The sequence below is a fragment of the Heterodontus francisci genome, chromosome 27 (genome assembly GCF_036365525.1).
Source record: "Heterodontus francisci isolate sHetFra1 chromosome 27, sHetFra1.hap1, whole genome shotgun sequence".
Classification (NCBI taxonomy): Eukaryota; Metazoa; Chordata; class Chondrichthyes; order Heterodontiformes; family Heterodontidae; genus Heterodontus; species Heterodontus francisci.
The window spans coordinates 30,617,472-30,643,331 of record NC_090397.1 but is presented as its reverse complement, the minus strand read 5'-3'; the positions used below and the strand labels follow the sequence as shown (position 1 = coordinate 30,643,331).

Below are 25,860 nucleotides of genomic sequence, written 5' to 3'. Positions count from 1 at the left end.
GACAAAGAGGGTGAAATATGCTTGTATATTTAATGAGTACTTTGTACCTGTGTTTAATAAGGAAGAGGATGCTGACAATAATTGGCACAAGGGGGAGATGGGAGAGGTAATGGACGGGGTAAATATTGATTAGAAGGGTGTGCTGGAAAGGCTGGCATAACTGAGCGTGGATAAATCGCCTGGTCCAGATGGCTTATCGAAACATAGAAAATAGGAGCAGGAGTAGGCCATTCAGCCCTTCGAGCCTGCTCCACCATTCATTATGATCATGGCTGATCATCCAACTCAGTAACCTGTTCTCGCTTTCCACCCCCCCCCCACCCCACATCCTTTGATAACTTTCGCCCCAAGAGCTATATCTAACTCTTTCTTGAAAACATACAATGTTTTGGCCTCAACTGCTTTCTGTGGTAGTGAATTCCACAGGCTCACCACTCTCTGGGTGAAGAATTTTCTCCTCATCTCAGTCCTGACAGGTTTACACCGTATCCTTATTCTATGACCCCTGGTTCTGGACTCCCCCACCGTCGGGAATATCCTTCCTGCATCAACCCTGTCAAGTCCTGTTAGAATTTTATCGGTTTCTATGAGATCCCCCCTCACTCTTCTGAACTCCAGCGAATATAATCCTAACCGACGCCATCTCTCCTCATACGTCAGTCCCGCCATCCCAGGAATCAGACTGGTAAACCTTCACTGCACTCCCTCTATAGCAAGAACATCCTTCCTCAGAGAAGGAGACCAAAACTGCACACAATATTCCAGGTGTGGCCTCACCAAGGCCCTGTATAATTGCAGCAAGACATCCCTGCTTCTGTACTCGGATCCTCTCGCTATGAAGGCCAACATACCATTTGCCTTTTTTACCGCCAGTTGCACCTGCATGCTTACCTTCAGCGACTGGTGTACGAGAATACCCAGGTCTCGTTGCACATTCCCCCCCCCTCTCAGTTTATAGCTGTTCAGATCATAATCTGCCTTCCTGTTTTTGCTACCAAAGTGGATAACCTCATATTTATCCACATTATACTGCATCTGCCATGCATTTGCCCACTCACTCAACTTATCCAAATCACCCTGAAGCCTCTCTGCATCCTCCTCACAACACACCCTCCCACCCAGTTTTGTCTCACCTGCAAATTAGGAGATATTACATTTAGTTTCATCATCTAAAATCATTAATTATATATTGTGAATAGCTGGGGTCCTAGCACTGATCCCTGCGGTACCCCACTAGTCACTGCCTGCCATTCGGAAAAAGACCTGTTTATTCCTACACTTTGTTTCTTGTCTGCCAACCAATTTTCTATCCATCGCAATACACTACCCCCAATCCCATGCACTTTAATTTTACATGCTAATCTCTTATGTGGGTCTTTGTCTAAAGCCTTCTGAAAGTCCAAATAAACCACATCCACTGGCTCCCCCTCATCAACTTGTTTTTTAATTCATTCATGGGATGTGGGCATCACTGGCCAGGCCAGCATTTACTGCCATTCCTTAATTCCCTTGAGATGGTGGTGAGCTGCCTTCTTGAACCACTGCAGTCCATGTGGGTAAGTACAACCACAGCGCTGTTAGGAAAGGAGGTCTACCTGTGCTCCTATTTTTTGTGTTCTTGAAATCAGAGAGTGGCAAATGGCACACCCTTATTCAAGAAAGAGTGTAAGGGCATTCCTGGTGACCACAGGCCAGTCAGTTTAACATCAGTGGTGGGTAAGGTTTTAGAAACTAAAATCAGGGGCAAAAAAAAAAAATCAATATACTTGCCTTTATCAGCCGAGGCATAGAATATAAGAGCAGGGTGGTTATGATGGAGCCGTATAAAATGCTGGTTAGGCCACAGCTGGAGTACTGTGTACAGTTCTGAGGACCGCATTATAGGAAGGATGTGACTGCACTGGAGAGGGTGCAGAGGAGATTCAGCAGGATGTTGCCTAGGCTGGAGCATTTCAGCTATGAAGAGAGACTGAAAAGGCTAGGGTTGTTTTCCTTAGAGCAGAGAAGGCTAAGGGGGGACATGATTGAGGTATACAAAATTATGAGGGGCATAGGTAGGTTAGATAGAAATAAACATTTTCCCTTAGTGGAGGGATCAATAACCAGGGGGCATAGATTTAAGGTAAGGGGCAGGAGGTTTAGAGGGGATCTGAGGGGAAAAAAAAAATTTTGCCCAGAGGGTGGTTGGAATCTGGAATGCACTGTCTGAAGAGGTGGGAGAGGCAGGAACCCTCACAACATTTAATAAGTATTTAGATGAGCACTTGAAACGCCATAACATACAAGGCTACGGGCCAAGTGCTGGAAAATGGGATTAGAACAGTTCGGTGCTTGATGGCCGGCACTGACACGATGGGCCAAAGGGCCTGTTTCTGTGCTGTATAACTCTATGACTCTCATAGTTAGCAAAGCATATGGGGTCTTGGGCTTCATAAATAGAGATATTGAATACAAAAGCAGGGAAGTTATGCTGAACCTGTATAAAGTTCTGGTTAGGCCAAATCTACAGTATTACATCCAGTTCTGATCACCACACTTCAGGAAGGATGTGGAGGTGTTTGAGGGTGCAGAGGAGATTTACCAGAATGGTTCCAGGGATGAGGGATATTAGCTAGAAGATGAGGTTGGAAAAGCTGAGGTTGTTTTCCCTGGAGCAAAGGAGATTGAGGGGAGAATTGATAGAGGTGTACAAGACGGTGACAGGTTTAGATAAGGTAGACAAAGAAAAACTGTTCCCGTTAACTGATGGTACATACAAACATACAAATTAGGAGCAGGAGTAGACCACTCTGTTCCTTGAGCCTGCTCCGCCATTCAATAAGTTCATGGCAGAACTGATTACTCCACATTTCCACCTACCCCAGATAACCTTTCACCCCCTTGATGATCAAGAATCTATCTACCTCTGCCTTAAAAATATTCAAAGACTCTGCTTCCACCACCTTTTGAGGAAGCGAATTCCAAAGACTCACGGCCCTCAGAGAAAAAAATTCTCCTCATCTCGGTCTTAAATGAGCGACCCTTTATTTTTAAACATTGACCCCTAGTTCTAGATTCTCCCACAAGGGGAAACATCCTTTCCACATCCATCCAGTCAAGACCCCTCAGGATCTTCTATGTTTCAATCAAGTCGCCTTTTACTCTTCTAAATTCCAGCAGATGCAAGCCTAGCCTGTCCAATCTTTCCTCCTAAGACAGCCCGCCTATTCCAGGTATTAGTCTAGTAAACCTTCTCTGAACTACCACCAACGCATTGGTATGATACAAGGACTCGGGGGTCATAGATTTAAAACTTTTTTCAGAGCATGACTGGCCCTTTTTTATTTTTATTTTAGTTTGTTTCATTAATTTTTTTTTTAAACCATGTGCCTGCCCACTGTTTTTTTTCATGTTTATGCTTTTGGCTAGGGCTGCTCATTATTCTGTCATTTAATACCCTCTCTGCACTAATGTTTTGTCTTTCATCACACCATTAGCACACACTTTGCCTTTGCCCTATGACCTCCTTGTCAGTTAATCTCTCCGTTCCTCTGTCTCAACACCACCTCCCCTTTTGTTTTTTTTTCCCCCACCCCCACTTTATTTGCTTAAAACCTATTACAAGTCTAACTTTTGTCAGTTCTGATGAAATGCCACAGACCTGAAACGTTAACTCTACTTCTCTCTCCACAGATGCTGCCAGACCTGCTGAGTATTTCCGGCACTTTTTCTTTTTATTTCAGATTTCCAGCATCTGCAGTATTTTGCTTTTATGTCACAGGTTTAAGGTTTTGGACAAGAGATGCAGGGGTGATGTGAGGAAGATTTTTTTTACACAGTGGATGGTAATGAGGGTGGTGGAAGTGGAGACAAATGATTTCAAAAGGAAATTTGAGGGCACTTGAGGGAAATAAACTTACAGGGCCACAGAGATAGAGCGGGGGAATGGGACTGATTGGATTGCTCTACAGAGAGCCGGCATGTACTCAACGGGCTGAGTGGCCTCCTCCTGTGCCATTATGACTATTTCAATTGTAGTCTCACTGGTCAGGAAGAGCTCTGCTGGTCTGCATGAAACCAAAGTCAAGTTCAGCTTTTTTTTTTTTGAGTGCCAATTTTCTATCTGCAAGGTAAACAGTCCTGTATCAACCACAGTTAGCTGGTCCTAAAACTGATAAGCGGGCAACATTTAGTCCACCTCTCCACATGAGCTTAGTTATTAAAATGCAGCCAAACAATGCCAGGGTTCCAGATATTCTACCTGCAAAGTGGCAGCTGCAGCTCTCAGTTAGCAGGGCTGCTGCTCACTCATAGGCCCATGGCCTCCATGACCTCCTCCACAGAGAAAAATACCTACATGGGAATGGATTTAAGTTAAAATTTGGTTTGTACTGGGCTATTTCTTCACTACCATCCTTGCGCTGCCCTAATAAAAGTTAGTAGGCTTAAAAAAGTAAATTTGTGGTGTCAAATTGAGAGAGAGAGATTTCAGGGTGATAAGGCACTTACAAAGCTGATTACAACATCTTGGAGAAAAACAGAGCCAGGATAGGTTGCATCAGCCCGACTTGTGCGTGGGAATCTAAATTTGACTTCACCAGATTCTACATGGTCAGCTTGTATAAATAATAACCATGTGTTCACTTGGCATTTTCAGAAGCACTCAGAGTACTAAGAATGAAGGGGTGGTGGTGGAGGAATCAAGAGAGCAGCAGCTCTTAAATCCCTGCCACTCTATTTTAAGTGGTGTTTGATGCAGCTCGGTAAACAGCTGGAATAGATCAAGGATTGGTGGGCAGAACTGGTCCCGTGATGATACAATATTGGATGTGTCATGAAAAGAAATACAAGTGGGCATTCATAACTACAGCCATGGGGAACTCCCCATTGCAAGCCTCTGTACAGCAGATCCGGAAGGAGGTGGTGGAGAGAATAAATTAAATACAATGTTTTATCATGCTAGAGGTGAAGCACCTGAGTGTGTACAAATTCCCACCCACCTGGCAATACTGCTTGACTCATGAAGCTCAGCCTTTTGATCTCCTATTGACAGGAACACTGATGTTTCACTGCGACCACAAGAGGCTAACACAATAATGCTGTCGGGTTTCTCAGTGTTAAGTGCAATGAACTGATGCACACCTTCTCCTCCCCTCCTAGCAACACTGCTCCCCTCCATCAGTTGGCACCTGCAGTACTGTGGATCCCTAAAAACAACGACCAAGTGAAGCTCGGGGGAGCAACACTGCTGGAAGCAGGAGGTGCACGTCAATCTGGTGTCAGAACTGTTGAGAAGGCCAGCTGCACTTTTTGTAGAGTTCTGCCTCACTGGCAGGTGATCTGCATCTGCTGGAAGGTTTTTTGCAAAATTGAGTCATCATTAAAGCACTCACTTGGCAAATCTGCAGTTCTGTCCTAATACTGGGAAGGAGGATATTCCACACTGGAGCAATTGACTGACCTAGAATCAGAAAGGCTAAACATGCCTGTTCCCATCCTCCAAACAGACAACAGCCCCACAGAAGGCTACTTAAACAGGAGACTGATTTTTTAAAATTTGTTTGAGAGATGTGGGCAACACTGGCTAGGCCAGCATTTATTGCCCATCCCCAATTGCCTTTGAAAAGGTGGTGGTGAGCTGCCTTCTTGAACCTCGGAAGTTCTTGGTGTGTAGGTACACCCACAGTGCTGTTAGGGAGTTCCAGGATTTTAACCCAGCAATAGTGAAGGAATGGCGATATAGTTCCAAATCAGGATGGTGTGTGACTTGGAGGGGAACTTGCAGGTGGTGGTTGTGTTCCCATGCATCTGCTGCCCTTGTCCTTCTAGGTGGTGGAGGTCATGGGTTTGGAAGGTGTTGTCTAACAAGCCTTGGTCAGTTGCTGCAGTGCATCTTATAGATGGTACACACTGCTGCCACTGTGCATCGGTGGTGGAGGGAGTCAAAGTTGAAGGTGGTGTTTTGGGTGCCAAAGAAATGGGCTGTTTTGTCCTGGATGGTGTAGAGCTTCTTGAGTGTTGTTGGAGCTGCACCCATCCAGGCAAGTGGAGAGTATTCCATCACACTTCTGACTTGTGCCTTGTAGATGGTGGACAGGCATTGGGGAGACAAGTGGCGAGTTACGCACTGCAGAATTCCCAGCCTCTGACCTGCTCTTGTAGCCACAGTACTTTTATGGCTGGTTCCAATTAAGTTTCTCGTCAATGGTGACCTGCAGGATGTTGATAGTGGGGGATTCAACGATGGTAATGCCATTGAATGTCAAGTGCAGGTGGTTAAATTCTCTTGTTTGAGATGGTTATTGCTTGGCACTTATATGGGAAGCATGTTACTTGCCGCATCAGCCCAAGCCTGGATTTTGTCCAGGTCATGCTGCACATGGACATGAGCTGCTTCAGTATCTGAGGAGTCACAAATGGTGCTGAATATTGTGAATAATCAGCAAACATCCCCACTTCTGATCTGATGAAGCGAAGGTCATTGATGTAGCAGCTGTAGATGGTTGGGCCTAGGACACTACCCTGAGGAACTCCTGCAGTGATGTCCTGATCTCAAGGGCAATTAGGGATGAACAATAAATGCTGGCCTAACCAGAGATGCCTACATCCCATGAACAAATAAAAGAAACCACATCAGTTTCTCTAGCCTCCACTATCGCCATGCCAATATGGTGACCTCCAATGCTATTTCTTCTGATCTGTCCAACCAGCTGAGTCACAATGCCACTGCTTCTAACACCACTTACCGAGTGGAGTCCTGTGTTGCGGCTGCCTCTAACCTACCCACTTACCCAAGCCCTGATGCTGCCTTTGACCTGCCACCTGAGTCTCAAAGCTGCTGCCTGTGTCTCAGCCACTTGCCTAAGTCTTAATTGTGTTGTCTCTTCCTGTGCACAGTTTGAGTCAAACAAAACAGAGACTAAACAGAATAATGACAAGAAAAAAAAATGGAGGGAGGGGGAGGAGAATTGAGGTGGTGGAGTGCGAGTGTACTACAATTACATGTAATAACTGAATTGCAGTCATGTATACCAATGGCTTTATAACACAGAAGGCAACATGAACAAACTAAATTTATCTAAAATTGAGCCTGCAATGGTTAACTAGTAGTCTTAATAGTGAGACACTAATTTACTGCATTCACCATCATAAAATTGTACAATAATACAGCACAGAAGGCTACCATTTGGCCCACTGTGCCTGTGCTGGCTCTTTGGTAGAGCTGTCCAATTAATCCCACTCTCCTGCTCTTTCCCCATAGCTTTGCAAATTCTTCCTCCATGTATTTATCCTATTCCCTTTTGAAAATTATTATTGAATCTTCTTCCAGCACCCTTTCAAGCTGTGCATTCCAGATCACAACGACTCACTGTGCAAAACAAAAGGTTTCCTCAGGTCACCTCTGGTTTTTTAGCCAATCACCTTAAATCTGTGCACCTTCTGCCATTATAAACAGTTTCTCATTTACTTGACCAGAAATATTTGATTTTCAACAACTCTTACCAAATCTCCTCTTAATCTTCTCTGCTCCAAGGAGAACAACCCCAGTTTCTCCAATCTCTCCACATAACACTAGTCCCTCATTCCTGGTACCATTCTAGTAAATCTCTTCTGCAACCTCTCTAAGGTCTTGACATCCTTCCTGAAGCGTGATGCCCAGAATTGAACACAATACTCCAGTGAAGGCCTAACCCATGTTTTATCAAGGTTTAGCATAATTTCTTTGCTTTTATACTATACGCCTCTTTTTATAAAGCCAAGGATCCCATATGATTTTTTTCCTGCCCCAAGTAGCCTTTTCAATTTGTCCTGCCACCTTTAACAAATTGTGCACACATACACCAGGTCTCTGTTCCTGCAACCCTTTAAAATTCTACTGTTAGTTCATATTGCCTCTCCTCATTCTTTCCACCAAAATGCATCACTTCACACTCCTATGTTAGATTTAATCTGTCATGTTATATGTTCTATAAATTATATATTCAGTCATAAAGCTTGCAAAAATCTTAATCCTAGGTCAAAATTCTTCAACCACTCAAAATTTAATACAATGAACCATAATGATTTAAGCAAATAAATTTACCCTTTAAAATAGCCATTTAAAAAAAAAATACCATCCCAATGTTTTGAATGTTCTATTTTTGATTGTGAACAGCTTAAAGAATCAAACGAAATACAATAGAAAGAGAAAAAATGATGCACCTGAGCAATTATTCGTTCTTGATCCTTGTATATTTTGGTTCCAAATACGTCAACTACTTTCATTCTTTCTCCTATCTTGAGATTTGAAAGAATTTTCTGTTACCGGTTGCCATGCATCACACAAGTATGAATAAGTTTAGCCTTTTGTCCATATTCTCAATAGATTTGCAAGTTATAACATCCTAGGCGTCTGCATAAACATGTTGTATATTTACTCCTTTAATCAGCTACAAGTACTTAGCTACATCACGAAATACCTAATGGGAAACAAAAATAAAATTCTGGGAATTTCAGATTTCTTAGCCATATCAATTTTCACACATTATAAAATAGGAAATTTACACTGTTACACAATTTAAAACATAAAAAGGAGAGAACACTGATAGTAGGTTCACTATAATACCCAAACATGATGCATTGAATCAGTTTGCATAAACATAACTGTGCTGTACTTACTTCTAATGACTTTAGAAGTGGCAGTGACTTGACAAATTCTTCATACAATCTCCGCTTTCTGGCATTATTTTTAACAATAATTCTACGAAAAGTTGCCCTGTCCTAGAAAAATGGTAGCCAGTAATTAATTCATACAACCAAGTTAAATTGCAGAATTTTTTCATCGCAACTAATATGCAAACTAATTTTTCTTACGTTCTGATAAAATTTGAACAGAAAGTGAATTGTTGGGCATAATTTATGAACACCAGTCATAAATATAAATAAATTATGTATAAGTACCTTTTCCCTATTCAATTTATCATTCCCCTTTCCTAGCTAGATCTTCCCAAACATTTGTCAGCAATGCCCAAGTTAGCCACAAGATGGTGCACAACAGTCGCTGGGGTAGCCGATTGCTCATCTCCCTCCAGGGCCCTGGTATTGAAATTGAATACTCAATATATCGTTGCCACACAGCTCGATGGTTACCTCTCCCAAAATTCTTTCTATCCCATACCTGATTACCAAAAACTGCCCACAGCATCAAGACAGAATTAGTTAAAGTGACTACATGATTTAACCGTAACTCTAATCATCATCCTTAATTTGTCAGCGTTTTTTTGTAAAGTTTGACCATTTATCGTACACCACCACCTCTCCTCTGGTTCTCTCCAGGGGATTGTCTATGTTTGGTCCAACGAAGGCAGCATATCTCCAACAATGGTTTCCTCTCCCACCTAGTTACCCTCACCAAGATTTCATCTTTAACCCCTTATTTCTTTTTAGCTAATTAACATGTTGCTCATGGAGATATAATCTGTATACACAACCATTTTTCATGTGTGTCAATATCCATCTACTTCTCTATCACTTCCAATTTCCCCTCCAAGTCACACACCTTGCCTTGAACATATTACCATTCTTTCATTGTAACTGGCTCAAAATCCTAGTTTCCCAACCTAACATCATTGTGGGAGCAACATCAGGCCAAATACTTCAGTGGTTCCAGGAGACGGCCCACCAAGGATGGTCAATAAATGTAACTTTGCCACAGTTACCTACATCCAGAGGGGGAAAAAAAAACTCTATTCCACAGTCACATCTGTATTATCAGATTACCCATCTGACACCAAGTTGCAGTTAAGCCAAAATTTTCAGTGTAGAAAGTTACAGATGTAAGGGAGACAGCTGCACGACATATTGCGCATTTTAGGGCCAGTAGGACCATTATCTAAAAGTGTCAGGCAAGTCCCCCCACCTATCAAGACTGAGGCACACATTATTTTGCAACATGAACATTAAAACTTAAAATTTCAAGCCCCTGACTGGAAAGACATTTGCATAGTAAGACAGTGTTGGAACAATGAGGAACCAGTCCCTGCCCCAATATACAGAACAGACCTGGTCAAGCCAGTCAGTTCGGTGACCACCTGCTGGCCAACTAGGGGAGTTTTAAATTGGAAAAACAGAATTTGAACTCAAAGCCATGTGCTCCTGGTTGGAACAGAACCTCCTCTCCAGTCCTGTCTGCCTCCATCTCTTTCCCACAGAAGTGACTTTTGTGAAAACATATGAACCTCCAAGAGAGAAAAGTCTCCTACATGAACAAGGTTTACGAAGAACACTGGGCCCCGAACAGCAAGACTACCTACAATCAAGTGAGCTCGAAGCACAGTAAACCAGAAACTCTTCTGATATTGCCTCAAACACCTCTCTACTATATTTTCCTCTCCTCTTTTCTGTCCCTATTTGCATGCATCGCGTGTGCATGCGAGCATGGGCACGTCGTATCTCCATAGGCATAAACCATATTAATGTTTAAGTAAGTTTAATAAATTTCATCTTTCTTCTTTAAACCTCAGAAAAACTGGGTGAATTGGTTTCTTTGTCTTGCAATTGGAAAGCTGTGAACAAGGATTCACAAAGGGGGAGCTTAAAACACTGTTTAAAATTAAACCCTGTTACCATAAGACCAGGTGAAGACAGCAAAAGACCCCTAGACACCTTTCTCACCTGGTCGTAGCAGAAAGCATTACTGCAGAATTTTTAAATACTCATCCTGTCCCATTGGGCTGGTTTCAATTCAGATACTAAGTATTTTCAGATAGATGACTGTTAGGAATCATTAGTTACTTATTTTCAGTTTTTCAACATATCATGAATTAGTTTCCCATTTCAACTGTTCTGACTGGACAACACAAAATGCATTTATTTATAAAATCCAAGTTCCTCAACACTTACCAAGCCCCATAGCGCTCCATTAGAGGTAGCGATAATGGTAGCTGCTCTGGGAGTATTATACATTAATGCCAGCTCACCAAAGCTACCATGATTATCGTAGGCCCCAATACATCTTTGCATTCCATCCAAATTGACAAATATGTCATATGTCCCTCTGTACAAAATAAACATTGATTCGCATTAGTTGAAGAAACACATCCTCTATTTACGAACAAATGACCCTGTAACATATATGCTAACCCTTCGTATTTTAAATCAAGTTTACATTTGGAATGAAGAATTCAGGATTACAGTAGGCTCCAAATTGTTCAGCTATCAAAAGACAAAAAGTTCTTCTTTTGAGGAGACAGATACCCTGGATCCTTAAGATAAAGCTCATACCATTCACATCCCCAATCAGCAAATTCTACTGTTATTGCAGTGATGGATTTAATCAGTCATAACTTCTGACATGTACAATATTCCACTGAATTTTTACTCCAACTCCTTATCTTCATGCATATTTTCAGGTCTTTGTTTTTTTGATGTCAGATTTTAGAAACTTTCGCTAGTTCTCTAGACTGGCATATATGTTGCAAAGACAAAAGACACAATGTGAAGACAGTGACATCTCTAATTTTATTGAACCCCTGCAAAGGGGAAAGATTTATAAGTGGAAGGGTGCATATTTAAATGCTTTCATGGGAACAGCTTAAAAATGAAGACAGCAGAATCAGATAGGTTTGAAATTTAATAAAGCATTTCACATTTTGAAGCAAATTACAATAGAACAAAAATATAATCGGTACCTTTCATTGTTTAAGTGGTGGAAGTGGAGACTATCAATGATTTCAAAAGGAAATTGGATGGGCACTTGAGGGAAATAAACTTGGAGGGCTATGAGGACAGAGTGAAGGAATGGGACTGACTGGATTGCTCGACAGAGAGCTGGCATGGACTTGATGGCCTGAATGGCCTCCTTCTGTGCTGTAATGACTGTGACTCTAAGAGACATCATTTAAACAAATAACCGTTAATGGTAGATATCAATTAATAATGTGGTTTAGGTTTGAAATAATACTCAAGATATTATGATACTTATATTAATTCACTAGGGATGTACTGTCCAGGACATTTCCAACAGTTTTAGCAGCCATATCATGAATCAGTTCTCTGAAATCTAAGATGGCAAAAGAATTACAAGCCAATTGATAAGGAGGATTTATATAATGCCAGATACCTGGAAGGAATTACAAGGCAGCAACAACAGAAATATGAATAAGTTCATGTTCCAAGTTTGACCCATTTGCAAGTCATTTGTGGCCACAGGTTAGATTACCCTCACAGAAGTCATTCACGTTAAATATATAGGACATCTACTTAAAATGGAAATTTGTTGTGTTTATGGATCTTTTTATAACAGATTTCACTACTAATGCAGATTCTAGGTTAACGCTACACGTTAGCATTAACAAGAGCAATGTGACATTTGGGCCTTTTACTTATGGCCTGGGAGCTGTTTAAGTTAGGTTATTGGTATAAGATTATATCCAGCTTATAAGGGAATCAACTCCCAGAGATGCACAAGCCATTGGGAATGTTGATTAGAATATTTCCTGGATGGGACCCAGGCAGGAAAAGCCATGGAAACTGTACTTTTGCACAACACGCCAGTTTTGAGACAATGGGAAGTTACCAACTACATTCCAAAGTAGTTTGCATTCTTCTAGAATGATGTACATTTATTGCACCCAATATATCCACACATTTGAGCCGTGTATTTTTATCCTTCTGAAGAAATATGGCCATAGCAAGAGTCAGCCAGAAACAGACAAAAGCTGAAGAATGGCAGTGAACCCATATGAACTTGTAGCTTAAAGACAGTTCTAGTTAGCATACAAATAAAGTCTGCCTAAATTAGTCACATCTTTATTATTTTTATGTTATGAGGTGTGATAAGAACCAGATGCATCTCACAGAAGACGTGTATTCTGTTCATTCAAATTATTTCAGCTAAAATAAACCCAGGGTGCAACCTTGCCTCATTTCACCAGCGTACCTTTCCTAGATCATAGTATCCAGTACACAATACAGGTCACTTAAGATCTCCTGCTCAAGCTATTGTTTAATTAGATGTTGAGAAGACAAAATTGTACGGAATGATGCCTACTGATGGCCAATGATGCTGAACTTGTTAAAATGTGTATTGTAGATACTTGAAATTTTTAACAGGGATCCATGATTAAGAAGTGAATACTAGAGAAAAAATATCTTTATTTAGCGGAGAAAATTTGTTGCACCCACATCTTTCTTTACAGCCAAATCCCATACCAACCCTAAAGCTGAAAGCTTATTCAATACATAAAATGCATTAGGAATATAAATGGAATTTAGAAAGATTCTTACCTTTCAATAACATAGAAGTTATCGCCATCATCCCCTTGATCAATGACATGTTCGCCAACTTTGACTAGCATTTCAAACATAGCATCCAGCAGCTGAAACAGTTGTTCCTGTAAATGGCAGAGATGATCATATACCGCAACACTGACATAGTATTCCATGTTTGCAAATCACTTGCCAAATAAAGGAAAAACAAATTTAAATTTTTATTCCTTGGCTGCCATATTAAGCAGCTGCTGAATGCACCTCTCAAATGTCAGAATGATACTTTCTGTAAAAAGTGAACTGTCCTGCAGGCCCTCACCGGCCAAGAATGAGGCACACATTATTTCACCACATGAATATTAAAAGTTAAAATTTCCGCTAGAAAGTAAACAGGGCCTATGACAAGGAATTGGCAAGCCCCTCGCTGGAAAGACCTTGTTTGCAGACTCGCAGACAGTGTTGGAACAAAGGAACCAGTCCCTGCTTCCCCAATACACAGAAGACCTGGTCAGACCAGTTTAGTCACATAACTAACTGGCGGTTGGAGTTTTTTTGAATTTGAACTTGCCACAGAATTTTAAAACTCAAAGCTGGACTGGAAAAGACGTCTCTCCTGTCTGCTCCCACCTCCTTCCCTCGGAACTGAAGACCCATTGAACCTCAAGAGAGAAAGGTCTCCTACAGCCAACGAGGTTTAAGAATAATACTGGGCCTCATTGAAAAGCAAGACTACCTACAAAAGGGGTACAGTGAGCTCGAAGCACAGCAACAAGAAACTCTTCTGATATTGCCTCAAACCTCTCTACTTTATTTTTCTTTTGCTCTTTTCTATCTCTATTTTCATGTGCGCATCACATATGCATGCTAGCGTGGGGCGTGGCACGTATCCCCGTAGGCGTTAACCGAATTAGAGTTTAAGTTTTAATAAATTTCACTTTTCTTCTTTAAACCTAAGGAAGCCTGTTTGTGCTCATTTCTTTGCCTTATAGTTGGAAAGTGGTGAACAAGGATTCACCAAGGGGGAGCTCAGAACACTGTTTAAAAACAAAACGCTGGTACAATAAGACCAGGTGAAAGCTAAAAGTGACTCCTAGATACCTTTCTCATCTGGTTGTAACAGATCTGTGGGAGAGAGCCACACAGATGGCTTAGTGAGTTTTTCAAGTTTGTATGAGCCTAGGGGCATAAAGGTTCCTGGTTTGATCCAAGGTAGCAGCATTACAATGGACGTCAGTGGCCCTGGGATTGAGAAGAGATCACTCAGGGTTCTCAGTCCTAATTGCCATCCAGTAACCACTGCTGAAATGCCCATAACTGAATAGGAGACCTGTGATTTGGGTAATGCCCCTCAGTCGAAAAGCCTCCAGATGCTGACCCATCAAGTTTCATAGATGAATAATAGAGCAACTCACACCGATGGAACCATATTCTAGAAAGGAGTTAATGCTTTCGTAAAGGGGAAGAAAAACAGCAGAGAATTATATACCCTGGTCTGCAAGCAATGGTTTGATTTCTGCACACAGGGATGCATTCTAGGCAACAATTCATATAGAAATAAGCTGCAACTGCCAACATCTTATTTAGTCCTGGACTTGTAAAGGGCTGCCATCCTGGCCATCTCTCGTGTAGTGGATGTTACTCTGGCATTAAATAGGCTGTCACCATATCCGTTAATCTGAACAGTTTTAAACTTCTGATCAATGCATGAACACATAAGCTTTTCATGATCTTGCCGAACAGGGCTATAAAATTTCACTCCAGAGAGATACAAAAAAAGAACTTGCATTTACATAGCACCTTTCACATCCATGGGATGTCACAAAGCGTTTCACAGCTAGGAAATTATATTTAAGATGCAGCCAATTTGAATACACCAAGTTCCGACGAACACCACCAAGATCAATTACCAGATAATCTATTGATCAAGGTTGGTTGAAGGATGAACATTATCAGGAGACAGGGATAACTCTCCTGCACTTCATCGAATAGCACCTTGGGAGCTTTTATATTCTCCCAGGGAAACATTTAAGGCCACATTTTAACATCTCATCTAAAAGATGGCACATCCAAAAGCACAGTATTTCCAGGTACTGCACTGAAATGTCAGCCTAGATGGTGTGTTCAAGTCTTCGGAATAGGGGCTGAACCGACAACTTCATGACTAAGCAGGAGTGCTCTCATTGAATCAAAGCTGACATCTATACAGGCTGCAGAAACCACTCAAGATGACAAACAGAAATGAGTATTCTTTAAAATTCCAAGCTATAAATCACAATATATTTTAGCTACTTGCAAGCTTCCTTGCCCTAGCATTGTTCAGATGATTAAGTAGCTGAATATCTAACTATAGAACTTGGACACTGATGTAGGTCAGCCAACTATCAGGCTAGTTCCGAAGATGGGTCACTGACCCGAAACATTAACTCTGCTTCTCTTTCCACAGATGCTGCCAGACCTGCTGAGTATTTCCAGCATTTCTTGTTTTTATATCAGGCTCTACCTCAAGTTACTGTCTTCTATTAAGATGCAAATAACTACAGCTATTACATAATTTTTCAAAACCAAATGGCAACCAAAGTAAATATTAGTGTAGGAGTTCATTTTGGGGGGAAAACACTGCTATATTATCCAAGGTAATGCTTCATGATGATGTCTCCATCATAGATAGAGCCCAGGCCAAGTTAAATGGAAGTGTATGCTGTTGAGGTCTCTGGGCATGTCTTTATTTTGTTCCCAATAAAAATCATGGAAGCCCTTTGCTAGCACTAGGTGCTAAGTCCTATTATGCTTTTCACATATGCAATTAACAGTTACACAGGTTTAATAAACCCAAAAACAAAAATGTATTCACCCGTACTTAGCACTCTATTTCACTTGTCAAAGGCGCTTGCAAAATCTCAAGATGTCTTTGACAGTTCTACAGAGAAATCACAAACACCCTTTTTTACGAACTATCGCCAAAATATGTCAAGCATCAAGAAACCAAATGTAAATCAAATTGGAATACTCAAGGTCACTGAGGACTGCTTATATAGTGAAGTTTTTCCTATTGCAATTTGATTCATTTCCCAAGGATATCAATGTTGACATTGCAGTTTTCAGATTTTAACTGTCCGTTAGCCTAAACCCCCATTAAGCCAATAATTTTTGTTTCTGCAACCAACTTGAATTCTGTTCTAAATCAGTGAAATGTACCACTACCCTGAAGATTTGGTTACCAGATCCAATAAGTTCTTTTGTTGTTATTACCATGGAATTTTATTTTAAAATGGTCTCAGGTGGGTGTAAGGATTGCCGTGCCCCATTTTCAATAAAACAGGTGATGTCCTTAAACATACAAGTGCTTTCACAGAACTCCAGTCACAGAGAATTTAAATGATCAACGACACAGCAGTGCCATGGATGGCTAACCTCTTACGCCATTAGCCGGAAGGAAGATGCTTTCTCAAAAAGGCGGCAGGTGAGCAACCTAATAGCACACTTTTGCAGGATTAGCAGTGATCCATTCATGACCTATGCTAGCCGAGACCAACATAGGCAGAAGACAAGTGCACAACCCATGCAATTTTTAAAAAGTGAGAATTTTTTTTAAAAAGCGTTACAAGTACAAGACAAAAAATCTACAACACTGAAAAGTGATACAGTCTCTCAGGGCAGGAAAAGAGAAGATTGAAATTACAAAAAGAAATAGGTATTAAAAATATAGGTTATGTGGACAGCAACTTTTATCACTCTTTCAACATACTCTTCATGTTATTATGGGCTCCATTTCCCTCCCATGACAGTCAACAAAGACAGATCTGTACATTTTAAAGTAGTATCCCCTCTCTGTCCTCCCACTTGCTCAGAAGAGTAAATTAAAATTGAAGACTGTGGGAAGAGAGCATGACATTTTGGGCAAGTCCCCTGGACAATATTAACTGCCTGCCCAGTTTCCACAAACGGGCAAGGGCAAAGTCAAAACTGCCCCTTAGGTATCGAAAGGGAAAAAGTGTCCTATTGTCCAAGCATATTTCTTAATATAATAAAAGACAACACGATTCATCTAAAAATACAATGTTCAATCCCTTGCCATACATCAAAGGTAGTGCTTTAAAAATAGCCTTTTTGACATGCATCTATAGTATCCTTACATGCAAATACTTAACATTTGCAAATGTGACAGAAATTTATTAAGTATTTTCAAATCTGAAACCCCAACTAATGTAGTTATTATCTGCTCAAAATGCAAACAGAAAATGCTGGAAATACTCAGGTCAGGCAGCATCTGTGGAGACAGAAACAGAGTTAACCTTTCAGGTAATTAACATTTCGTCAGAAGACTGCTGGATATCAATCAGGCAAGTCCCCTGGGCAATATTAACTGCCCATCCGGTTTTCCACTGGTGGGCAGATTCAAAATTGTCCTTTAATTATCTATTTAAAAAGGGTACAGTTAACAGTATCTTCAGGCATTTAGGGTCATTTTGTGCTTTTGAAGGATTGCTCTGTCAAAATAATTCAAGAAAGCTAACATGGCAGAAAAAAGAAAAATCACTGTGTGATGAGCTATTAATAACTCCTGTGCACATGAAGTTATGGCTCATTATACAATAAAAAGTGATCACATACACTTCTGAGCAATTTGGCTTTGTTTCCATTTTCAGGTGTTATATAAATGTAACAGTTCTGATCAATTCCAACTGGGAGACAAATCATTGAGGAGTTTTACTGGACTGATGGGTAACCAGTACACAAAATCAGATTTACAGCCGACCTTCTCCCCACCCCAAAAATGACCTTTAATATTTTTTACCTTCAAATTTGTCTATAGCTGTAAAAAGTGTTACCAAATAGAGTTGAAGACTTTCAGATGACAACTTCATTAGATTTCTATTACACATAATATTTAGAACAAATTATTTAGTTTCCTCCTCATCCGTTGCAGCATACCTTCTCTGGCATTTGACCTCCAGCCCATCTTGTTACACATACCATAGTCAAAAACACAGATAAGCACTCAACTGGCAATCTACTACAACTGGACATCTGATTCTCCCCTAGCCCCAATGCAGCAACACCTGGCCTCCATTCAACATCATCACATGGCAGCTTGGTTTATACCAGAAGCTCACCATGTGAGCAAATATCAGATACAGAGCTTTTCTCACCATTCAGTGATGCAGTACTTCGCCATATCCTTGTTCCCACAGCAGTCAAAATGTTTTGACTCTGCTAACATTGGAATCACTAATTGTGCTTGATCTATGACAGAAGTGCAACAAAGGGAGGGGAAGAAATTCAAAAGTTTTGGGAATTTACCTTTCAGCTTACACCAGGCAGGATTAAAGGCACAACTTGAGCAAGTGTTCAGAAAGTGTGCTAAATATTAATTTAAAGCAAACAAATTAGAGTCCAAAGTTGCCCAAATGCATTAATTATTGCATTTAAAAATGTAGTTTGTGAAAAACAATTATTCATATAGGTATAATTTTGGTCTTTGTAGATGATCATTTTTTTTGCTGGGAAATTTAATATTCTCACTTGGAGCATTCTGCCAAACACTCCTGTGTCAGGCAGTGCAGAAACTAAACAGTGTAAGGTTACTTTTACTTTGACCTATTAACATAGCTTGACCCAAGCTCGGAAGCAGTAAGCTACTGAACCATTTAAATGTACATTTAAATGTAACAATTTCCACAAAAAACATGAATCCATTAAGATAACAATGCAAAATTCTGTAGAGTTATGTGTAATGTGCTCACACAACTACAACTTGCATTTACACAGCATCTTTACGTGGAAGGATTACAAGCCAAATGAGAAGATATTAGGAGGGGTGAAAAATGTGTGTTTTAAGGGTCTTAAAAGGAGGACAGCAACGTCGATGGGGTTAGGAAAGGAATTCCCTAGGGGGCTGAAGGCCCAAGAATGGTGAGGTGAAGAAAGGGGGAGTTGCACCAGAGAACACAGAGTCTGAAGAATGGGGAGGAGGTTGGCAGGCTGCAGCACTGGAGGATGTTACAGTGATAGGGAGGGGTAAGTTCATCAGAGGGTTTAAACACTAGGCTGAGAATTTTAAATTTGAGGTGTTGAGGGGTCTTGGTGAGTAAGGATAAAGATGGTGGGTAAGCAGGGCCTGGTGCAGATTAGGAGAAGGGCAGCAAAGTCTGATTGAGCTTAAGTTTATGGAGGGTGTATGATAAAAGGCCAGTCAGGAGAGCATTGGAATATTTGAATCTGGAGTAACCAAGTTGTGGATGAAGGTTTCTGTCGTAGGTGGGCTAAGCTAGGGACAGAAGCAGTCAATGCTGCATCAGTGGAAGTAGAAATCTTTGCAGTGGAGAGGATAGAAGGGCAGGTGGTCATCTCAGATGTGAATACGACATCGTTGTTGAGAACAATCCGATTCATTCTCACAGTAGCTGGGGAGACTAATGCAATCAGCAGGATGGGTACAAAATCTGTGTTGGGTGCCTAAAGTAATGTCATCAGTCTTACTAATTCTTCACTGGAGCTTATTCAAGACTGAATGACAGACAAGCAATCTGACAATACAAAGACAGTGGTGGGTTCAAGAGATGTTGTGCACAGGTAGAGCTGGGTGTCTTAAGTATACATGTGAAAGCTGACCCAACGTCTACAGTTTATGTTGCCAAGTGCATACGAACATATGAATTAGGAGCAGGAGTAGGCCACCCAGCCCTTTGAGCCTGCTCCGCCATTCATTAAGTTCATGGCTGAACTGATTACTCCACATTTCTACCTACCCCCAATAACCTTCCACCCCCTTGCTCATCAAAAACCTATATAACTCTAACTTAAAAATATTCAAAGACTCGGCTTCCACCGCCTTTTGAGGAAGAGAGTTCCAAAAACTCTCAACCCACTGAGAGAAAAAAATTTCTCCTCATCTCTGTCTTAAATGGGTGACCCCTTATTTTTAAACAATGACCCCTGGTTCTAGATTCTCCGACAAAGGTAAACATCCTTCCCACATCCACCCTGTCAAGACCCCTCAGGATCTTATATGTTTCAATCAAGTCGCCTCTTGCTCTTCTAAATTCCAGCAGCTACAATCCTAGCCTGACTAATCTTTCCTCATAAAACAGCCCGCCCATTCCAGGTATTCTCTAGTAAACCTTCTCTGTACTGCCTCTAATACATGTACATACGTGGCAGCACATATATGAAATCGGCAGTGGGGTGAGGGGGGGGCGTGGAGGTAGAGGGAATAGAATAGATCCTGAGGGGACAAGTGAGGCATGCAGGGGCAGGAAGAGAAGGCAGTGCAGCAGATACTCCATGACTGGATGGGTAAGAGTCCTACTGAGAGGACCAACCGAATAAAGGGGTTGCAGCAGGATGGAGCTGTCCTCCGTGGCAATAGCTCCAGAGAGGTTGAGAAAGGATACGAGACTATGGTGACAGTCACAGAATAGGTCACTTATGACTTTGGTTCAGGCCTTTTCAGCACTGAGGCACGAGCAGAAATCTGAGGAGAGATTAAAACAGGGAGTTGTAGGAATAAAGATGAGCACAGATTTGGGAGATTTTAATACATTCAAGAACTTGAAAAGAAAGGAAGATTGGAGATGGGGTGGTAGTTTGCAAGGACCGGACAGGGTGAGGGGAGGGGTGTGGGTGGCGGTGGGTGGTCGAGCATTTGTTTTTTGTGAGGAGGAAGGTGATGACGATTTTGAATGGCAGTGAGACAGTAGCCAACAAGAGGGAACCATTTACAATGTCCAATAGAATGGGAATGAGCAAGGGATGTTTGGTGGTCAGGGGAATAGGAGGGGAATGTTATGGAAGAAAATTAGCTCAGAAAGCATGACAGCAAAGTAGGAGAGAAACTCCTTAGAGAGAAACACGAGATAGGTGCAGATTCAGGAGCTGGCGAAGCAGCAGGGGCAACTGAACAGATGGTCTCAAATTCCACCCTCGCCCCCAATAAGTGCGAGAAGTTGATAGACTTTTCCAATAAGTTAAAACTCTCACTTTATCTAGAGCCAGCAGGGAGACAGGAAAAAAATCAGCAACTTAAATTTGGAGTAGTAGTTTAAGAGGTCAGGCTGTTTTTTTATATTAAAAAACTGTTACTTGGGATATAGCCAATCCTGATAAGGCTACATTTATCGTCCATTACTCAAATCTGCAGTTTACTTTGGCAAGGCAAGACTTTAAGGTGACTTAATTGAAGTTTTCAAGACAACCAAGGAAACTGAAAACTTATCTTGGCAAATTGTCCACTATCCTAAATTTTCAAAAACAGAGAACACAATTTGGGAGTAAGAAAACAAGTTAAGGATAGCCTGTTCACCCAAAATGATGAGTTGTGAAGCAAATACTCATGGAAGAATGATGAAGGAAGCAACTGCATGAATGTTTGGAGAAAAAAGAATGAGAGATGGTGAATACCAAAGGTAACTGGGGTCGATAAATAAAAAAGGGAAGAGTTCATTTGGCATCAACCATCATTCTGGTTCCAAAATTCATCAGTCTGTGTTGGCTTTAGATCTTGGTTCCCAGAATGAAAGGATAGAATGCAAATCAATGGCATGGTCAATATTTTACGTTGCAACATGACAAGGAGCTACAATGCGTCAAATAGTTGGAACAGTTTAGATTTCTTTACAATTATTGACTAACATTTGCTTATTTCTATTATAGTTTAAAGCAGTTAATGTCAAGGTCATACCTGGTCTAAATTTTTAAAGAGAAGAATGTCTTTGCAGGCATCTTGCAATCTTCTTCTTTGCTCATCTGTTTTGGGATGAACAACCTAAAGTGCAGATAGAGATGCATACTATTTAAATCAATCAATGTCCAATAGGCAAGAAAGTAGGATACAAGTTTATACCAAGACACTAATACAGTGTCTCACCACTGCCATCATAGAAAGCTACCAAGCAGGTGCAGGGAGCAAGGAAAAATAATTCAAGAGTGCCCAACTCCCATATGCTGCATTTAGATCAGTATTATCAGAGGCTTGGAAGCAAATACTTGCCAACTGTTCTCTCAGCAGAGAGAAGGATTAAAAAAAATTCAAGAGCTTCAGGCAGGGAAGAAAATTAAAATTTTAAAATAGTTACTGCATTAGAATGTTAAGATGTAAATGAAATTAGCTAAGCCCAATAGAGAGAAATAGCAGCCAAAGCTACTGTTAACTCAAAGTGCTAGCATAGAACCTTAGCCTTTAGGCTATTTATACATTAAGGTTTAAACAGACAAAAATTTAGCATACGAAACAAAGGCAGTTTGTTTCTTCCCTCGTGTACATAGCACAGTACAGCAACATTGGGACACAACACAGCAACACATTTCTCTGACATATTTTAGAATTAGTCAATTCTTTTCTACTGTATTTGCTATCATTCTCATCTTACTTTCTTTTTACCCATTGCATTTCTTTGGAGCACAAAATACTTCAGCCTCCACGAGCCTCTCCTGGCCACATGACGAGTGAGCTGTTCACTACAGCCAGCTACTGCCCTCTGCTGTTCCTTCTTATATTCATGGGGCAAGAACTTGCATGTGCTTTAATTTCAATTGGTGAGGCAGTCAGCAGTGGCTGCAGCCAAAACTATAGTTACTAAGTGATACTACTAAAAAGTTAATCTTGATTAAAAGACCAAATGTGTGCAATTTTAATTTACAGAATGGCAGCCCCCCACCTTCCATTATTTGGTTTTAATTTTCTCGATTGTGCATTTGTATCTTTCCTTGTTCAATACTGTGTGTGTGTCTCCCAGTTGACAGTTATCAACTCTGATAAGGTCTTAAAAGCCTTTCTGGTTGTTACATTGCTACAACAGGAAGGTGTGTGGTTTACATCTTCAAGACCTCTGCTACACTTTTCCTCCTTGCACTTCCTATCCCAAGTCTGCTGCTCACTATCAGTTCACAACTCTCTCCCAGCCAAATAGCAGATTTAAAAAAAAAATCAAGTGGCACAGAACTGACAAGTGTTTATTTTTTATTCGTTTGTGGGAATGTGGCCATCGCTGACTAGGCCGTCATTTGTTGCTCATCCCTTGACAACTGAGTGGCTTGCACAGCCATTTCAGAGAGCAGTTAAGAGTCACCCACATATAGGCCAGACCAGGTAAGGACAGCAGATTTCCTTCCCTAAAAAGACATTAGTGAACCAGATGGGTTTTTACAACAATCGACAATGGTTTCATGGTCATCATTAGACTCGCTTTTAATTCCAGATTCATTAATTGAACTCAAATTTCACCATCTGCCATGGTGGGATTCGAACCCATGTCTCCAGAACATTAGCCTGGGCTCTGGATTACTAATCCAGTGACATTACCACTATGCCACCACCTTCCCACCTGTGTGCATAAGTGTCTGCACGGGGGGAAGACTGTGGGGGGGAAGGGATGGGAAGAAGCTACTTTTTTTCCACAAAATAATAGGTTTTATTTGCTTTTATCTGCTTGCCGCATCATTCCATTTCCTAAATAATGTTGCTTACCCGAGGCTCTGTGTCCTCCTCTTCCTCATCAGGGTTGAAAGCTTCTGCACATACTAAAAGGAGACATTAACATTGATATTGATATCAAAGGATTCACACCAAAAGACGCAATTGTAAAATTTGAGTGACTGCCTGATTACTTATTTTTAAATATGATTAACTTGTAATGTACAATAAATCAGAAAGCTCATCTTCCATAAAATGGAAATTTTAGGTTATATTACACATAATCAGACATGGGCCAGAATTTTACGCCCCCCGCAAGAGCGGGCTGGAGGTTGGCAGGGGGGGGGGGAACCCCTGCTGCTATATTACAAGTGACGGGAGAGGTGACCAACAGCCTGCCTGTCCAAGGCCAACTGAGGCCCTTAAGTGGCCAATTAATGGGCACTGTCAGCTGTGGAGGCCACCCAACAATCTTCCCCACGTGCAGACGATTATGCACACTTGTAATCTCTGTGTCACTTGATTTTGCTGGCCAGAGGGGAGGCCCTCCTGATCGGGCACCCTGTAACCCACGGAAGGGCCGCCCCAGCAGCTCCTGCTGCCCCCGCGAGTGCACCTCCCACCACCCTCCTAACTGACCCCCACCCACCTCACCGGATACTAGCTGATTGTTGTGGGCCTCACCAGGGACATTTAGGAAGTATTTAGATGAGCACTTGAAACGCCATAGCATACAAGTGCTGGAAAATGGGACTACAATAGTTAGGTGCTTGATGGCCGGCACAGACACGTTGGGCCGAAGGGCCTGTTTGTGTGCTGTATGACTCTATGACAAATCCTCACTTAGCTTTTTCGGCGCCAGCATCCACGAGGGGGGCGGATGTCCCACCTGAGACCAATTAAGGACCTGGGCCATGTAAAATCTCTGCGTGGCTCCCAGGCCCCAACATAAAATCCCAACCATGGTTTTAGAGACGTTCTGAGCAGTCTGATGGCTTCAGATATGGAGACATTACAAGTAAATAATCACAAATTCAATCAACAATGTGGCAGATAATCACAAGAACAATTTAGTCTATTTGAGTGCAACATTTTTCAGAACAGTAAGTTTCAATATGATCAAGAAAATGGAGTGCAGCTACTTAGGTGCTTACAAGAACACTTTGAGTTCACCAATCACATGGCTAACATTGGTTGTGAAGCATCTCTCATTACACTCTTACCTCACAACTAAAGATGAAAACAAAAGGCTTTCACAAACATCTGAATTCCTATAGGTCCCAATCTTTAGTCAGTTATACAGCACAGAAACAGGCCCTTCGGCCCATCGTGTCTGTGTCGGCCATCAAGCACCTAACTATTCTAATCCCATTTTCCAGCACTTGGCCCATAGCCTTGTATGCTATGGTGTTTCAAGTGCTCATCTAAATACTTCTTGAATATTGTGGAAAGAGTGCTAAAGGAATTGCACAGTATTTCAGTGACATGGCTATCTATTTCTCAGTGTAGTGTTAGGCGTTGGTTTGCAATGGATTATACTGAACATTATTTAACTTTACAGATATCACTTAGTGCCATCACATACTCAGTAACAGGGTTAAATAATTGGCAAAGATCATAAGACCTTGGTATAATAGGGCTCCTACCTTTAAGCATGTAATTAATCTTCCATGTACCATGAGAATAATGTTACCATTCAACCAAAACCGCACAGACCAACTGCTTCTATCAGATTATTCTTCAAGCCTGCATAAAAATCATGCGATTTTGCCCCAACCCATTGCTGCAAAGTAAAGGTTCCAATCTCAACTCCACCTCAAACAGAACAATCGTTTTCAACTGCAGTGATGTAAAACGTAACCATGATAACATCCTTTTCATTTGTTTTGTAAAAACAAGTTCAAACATCCCAAACCAGAGTTCATAACAATTAGGAAAAGGGGTGAGAGTGAAGTATGCAGAAGATAAACTACAATCAGAGAATGTCCTTCACCATCTGCCCACACCCCGATCTGAACATCAAAGTGGTGCTAAGGTCCATAGTGGGTTAAATAGAATTTGATGCTGAGACCTGTCTTAACGAGAACAGTTAGAAGTTCAGAAAAAAAATATTCAGCCAGAATATGAAGCTTAGTGGCCACTTGACAGATCAAATCTACAGTTACTCTTGACATTGGTCCAAACATAACTATGACTGGAAAATTTTTCTGTGCACTTGATCT

At 41.2% G+C, this 25,860-nt stretch overlaps 1 protein-coding gene across 2 annotated transcripts in view; it reads right to left on the bottom strand.

The window, feature by feature from the left end:
* LOC137384729 (cAMP-dependent protein kinase type II-beta regulatory subunit-like) overlaps nucleotides 1-25,860 on the bottom strand; it is a 112,212-nt gene that overhangs the window by 22,620 nt on the left and 63,732 nt on the right. For both annotated transcript variants that reach the window (XM_068059078.1, XM_068059079.1), the window contains exons 4-9: nucleotides 23,693-23,745; nucleotides 21,908-21,991; nucleotides 13,246-13,352; nucleotides 10,861-11,014; nucleotides 8,638-8,739; nucleotides 8,182-8,256 (exon numbers count right to left, since the gene is read on the bottom strand). In XM_068059078.1, the coding sequence (XP_067915179.1) occupies nucleotides 8,182-8,256; nucleotides 8,638-8,739; nucleotides 10,861-11,014; nucleotides 13,246-13,352; nucleotides 21,908-21,991; nucleotides 23,693-23,745 (575 nt within the window). The remainder of the gene's footprint in view (nucleotides 1-8,181; nucleotides 8,257-8,637; nucleotides 8,740-10,860; nucleotides 11,015-13,245; nucleotides 13,353-21,907; nucleotides 21,992-23,692; nucleotides 23,746-25,860) is intronic.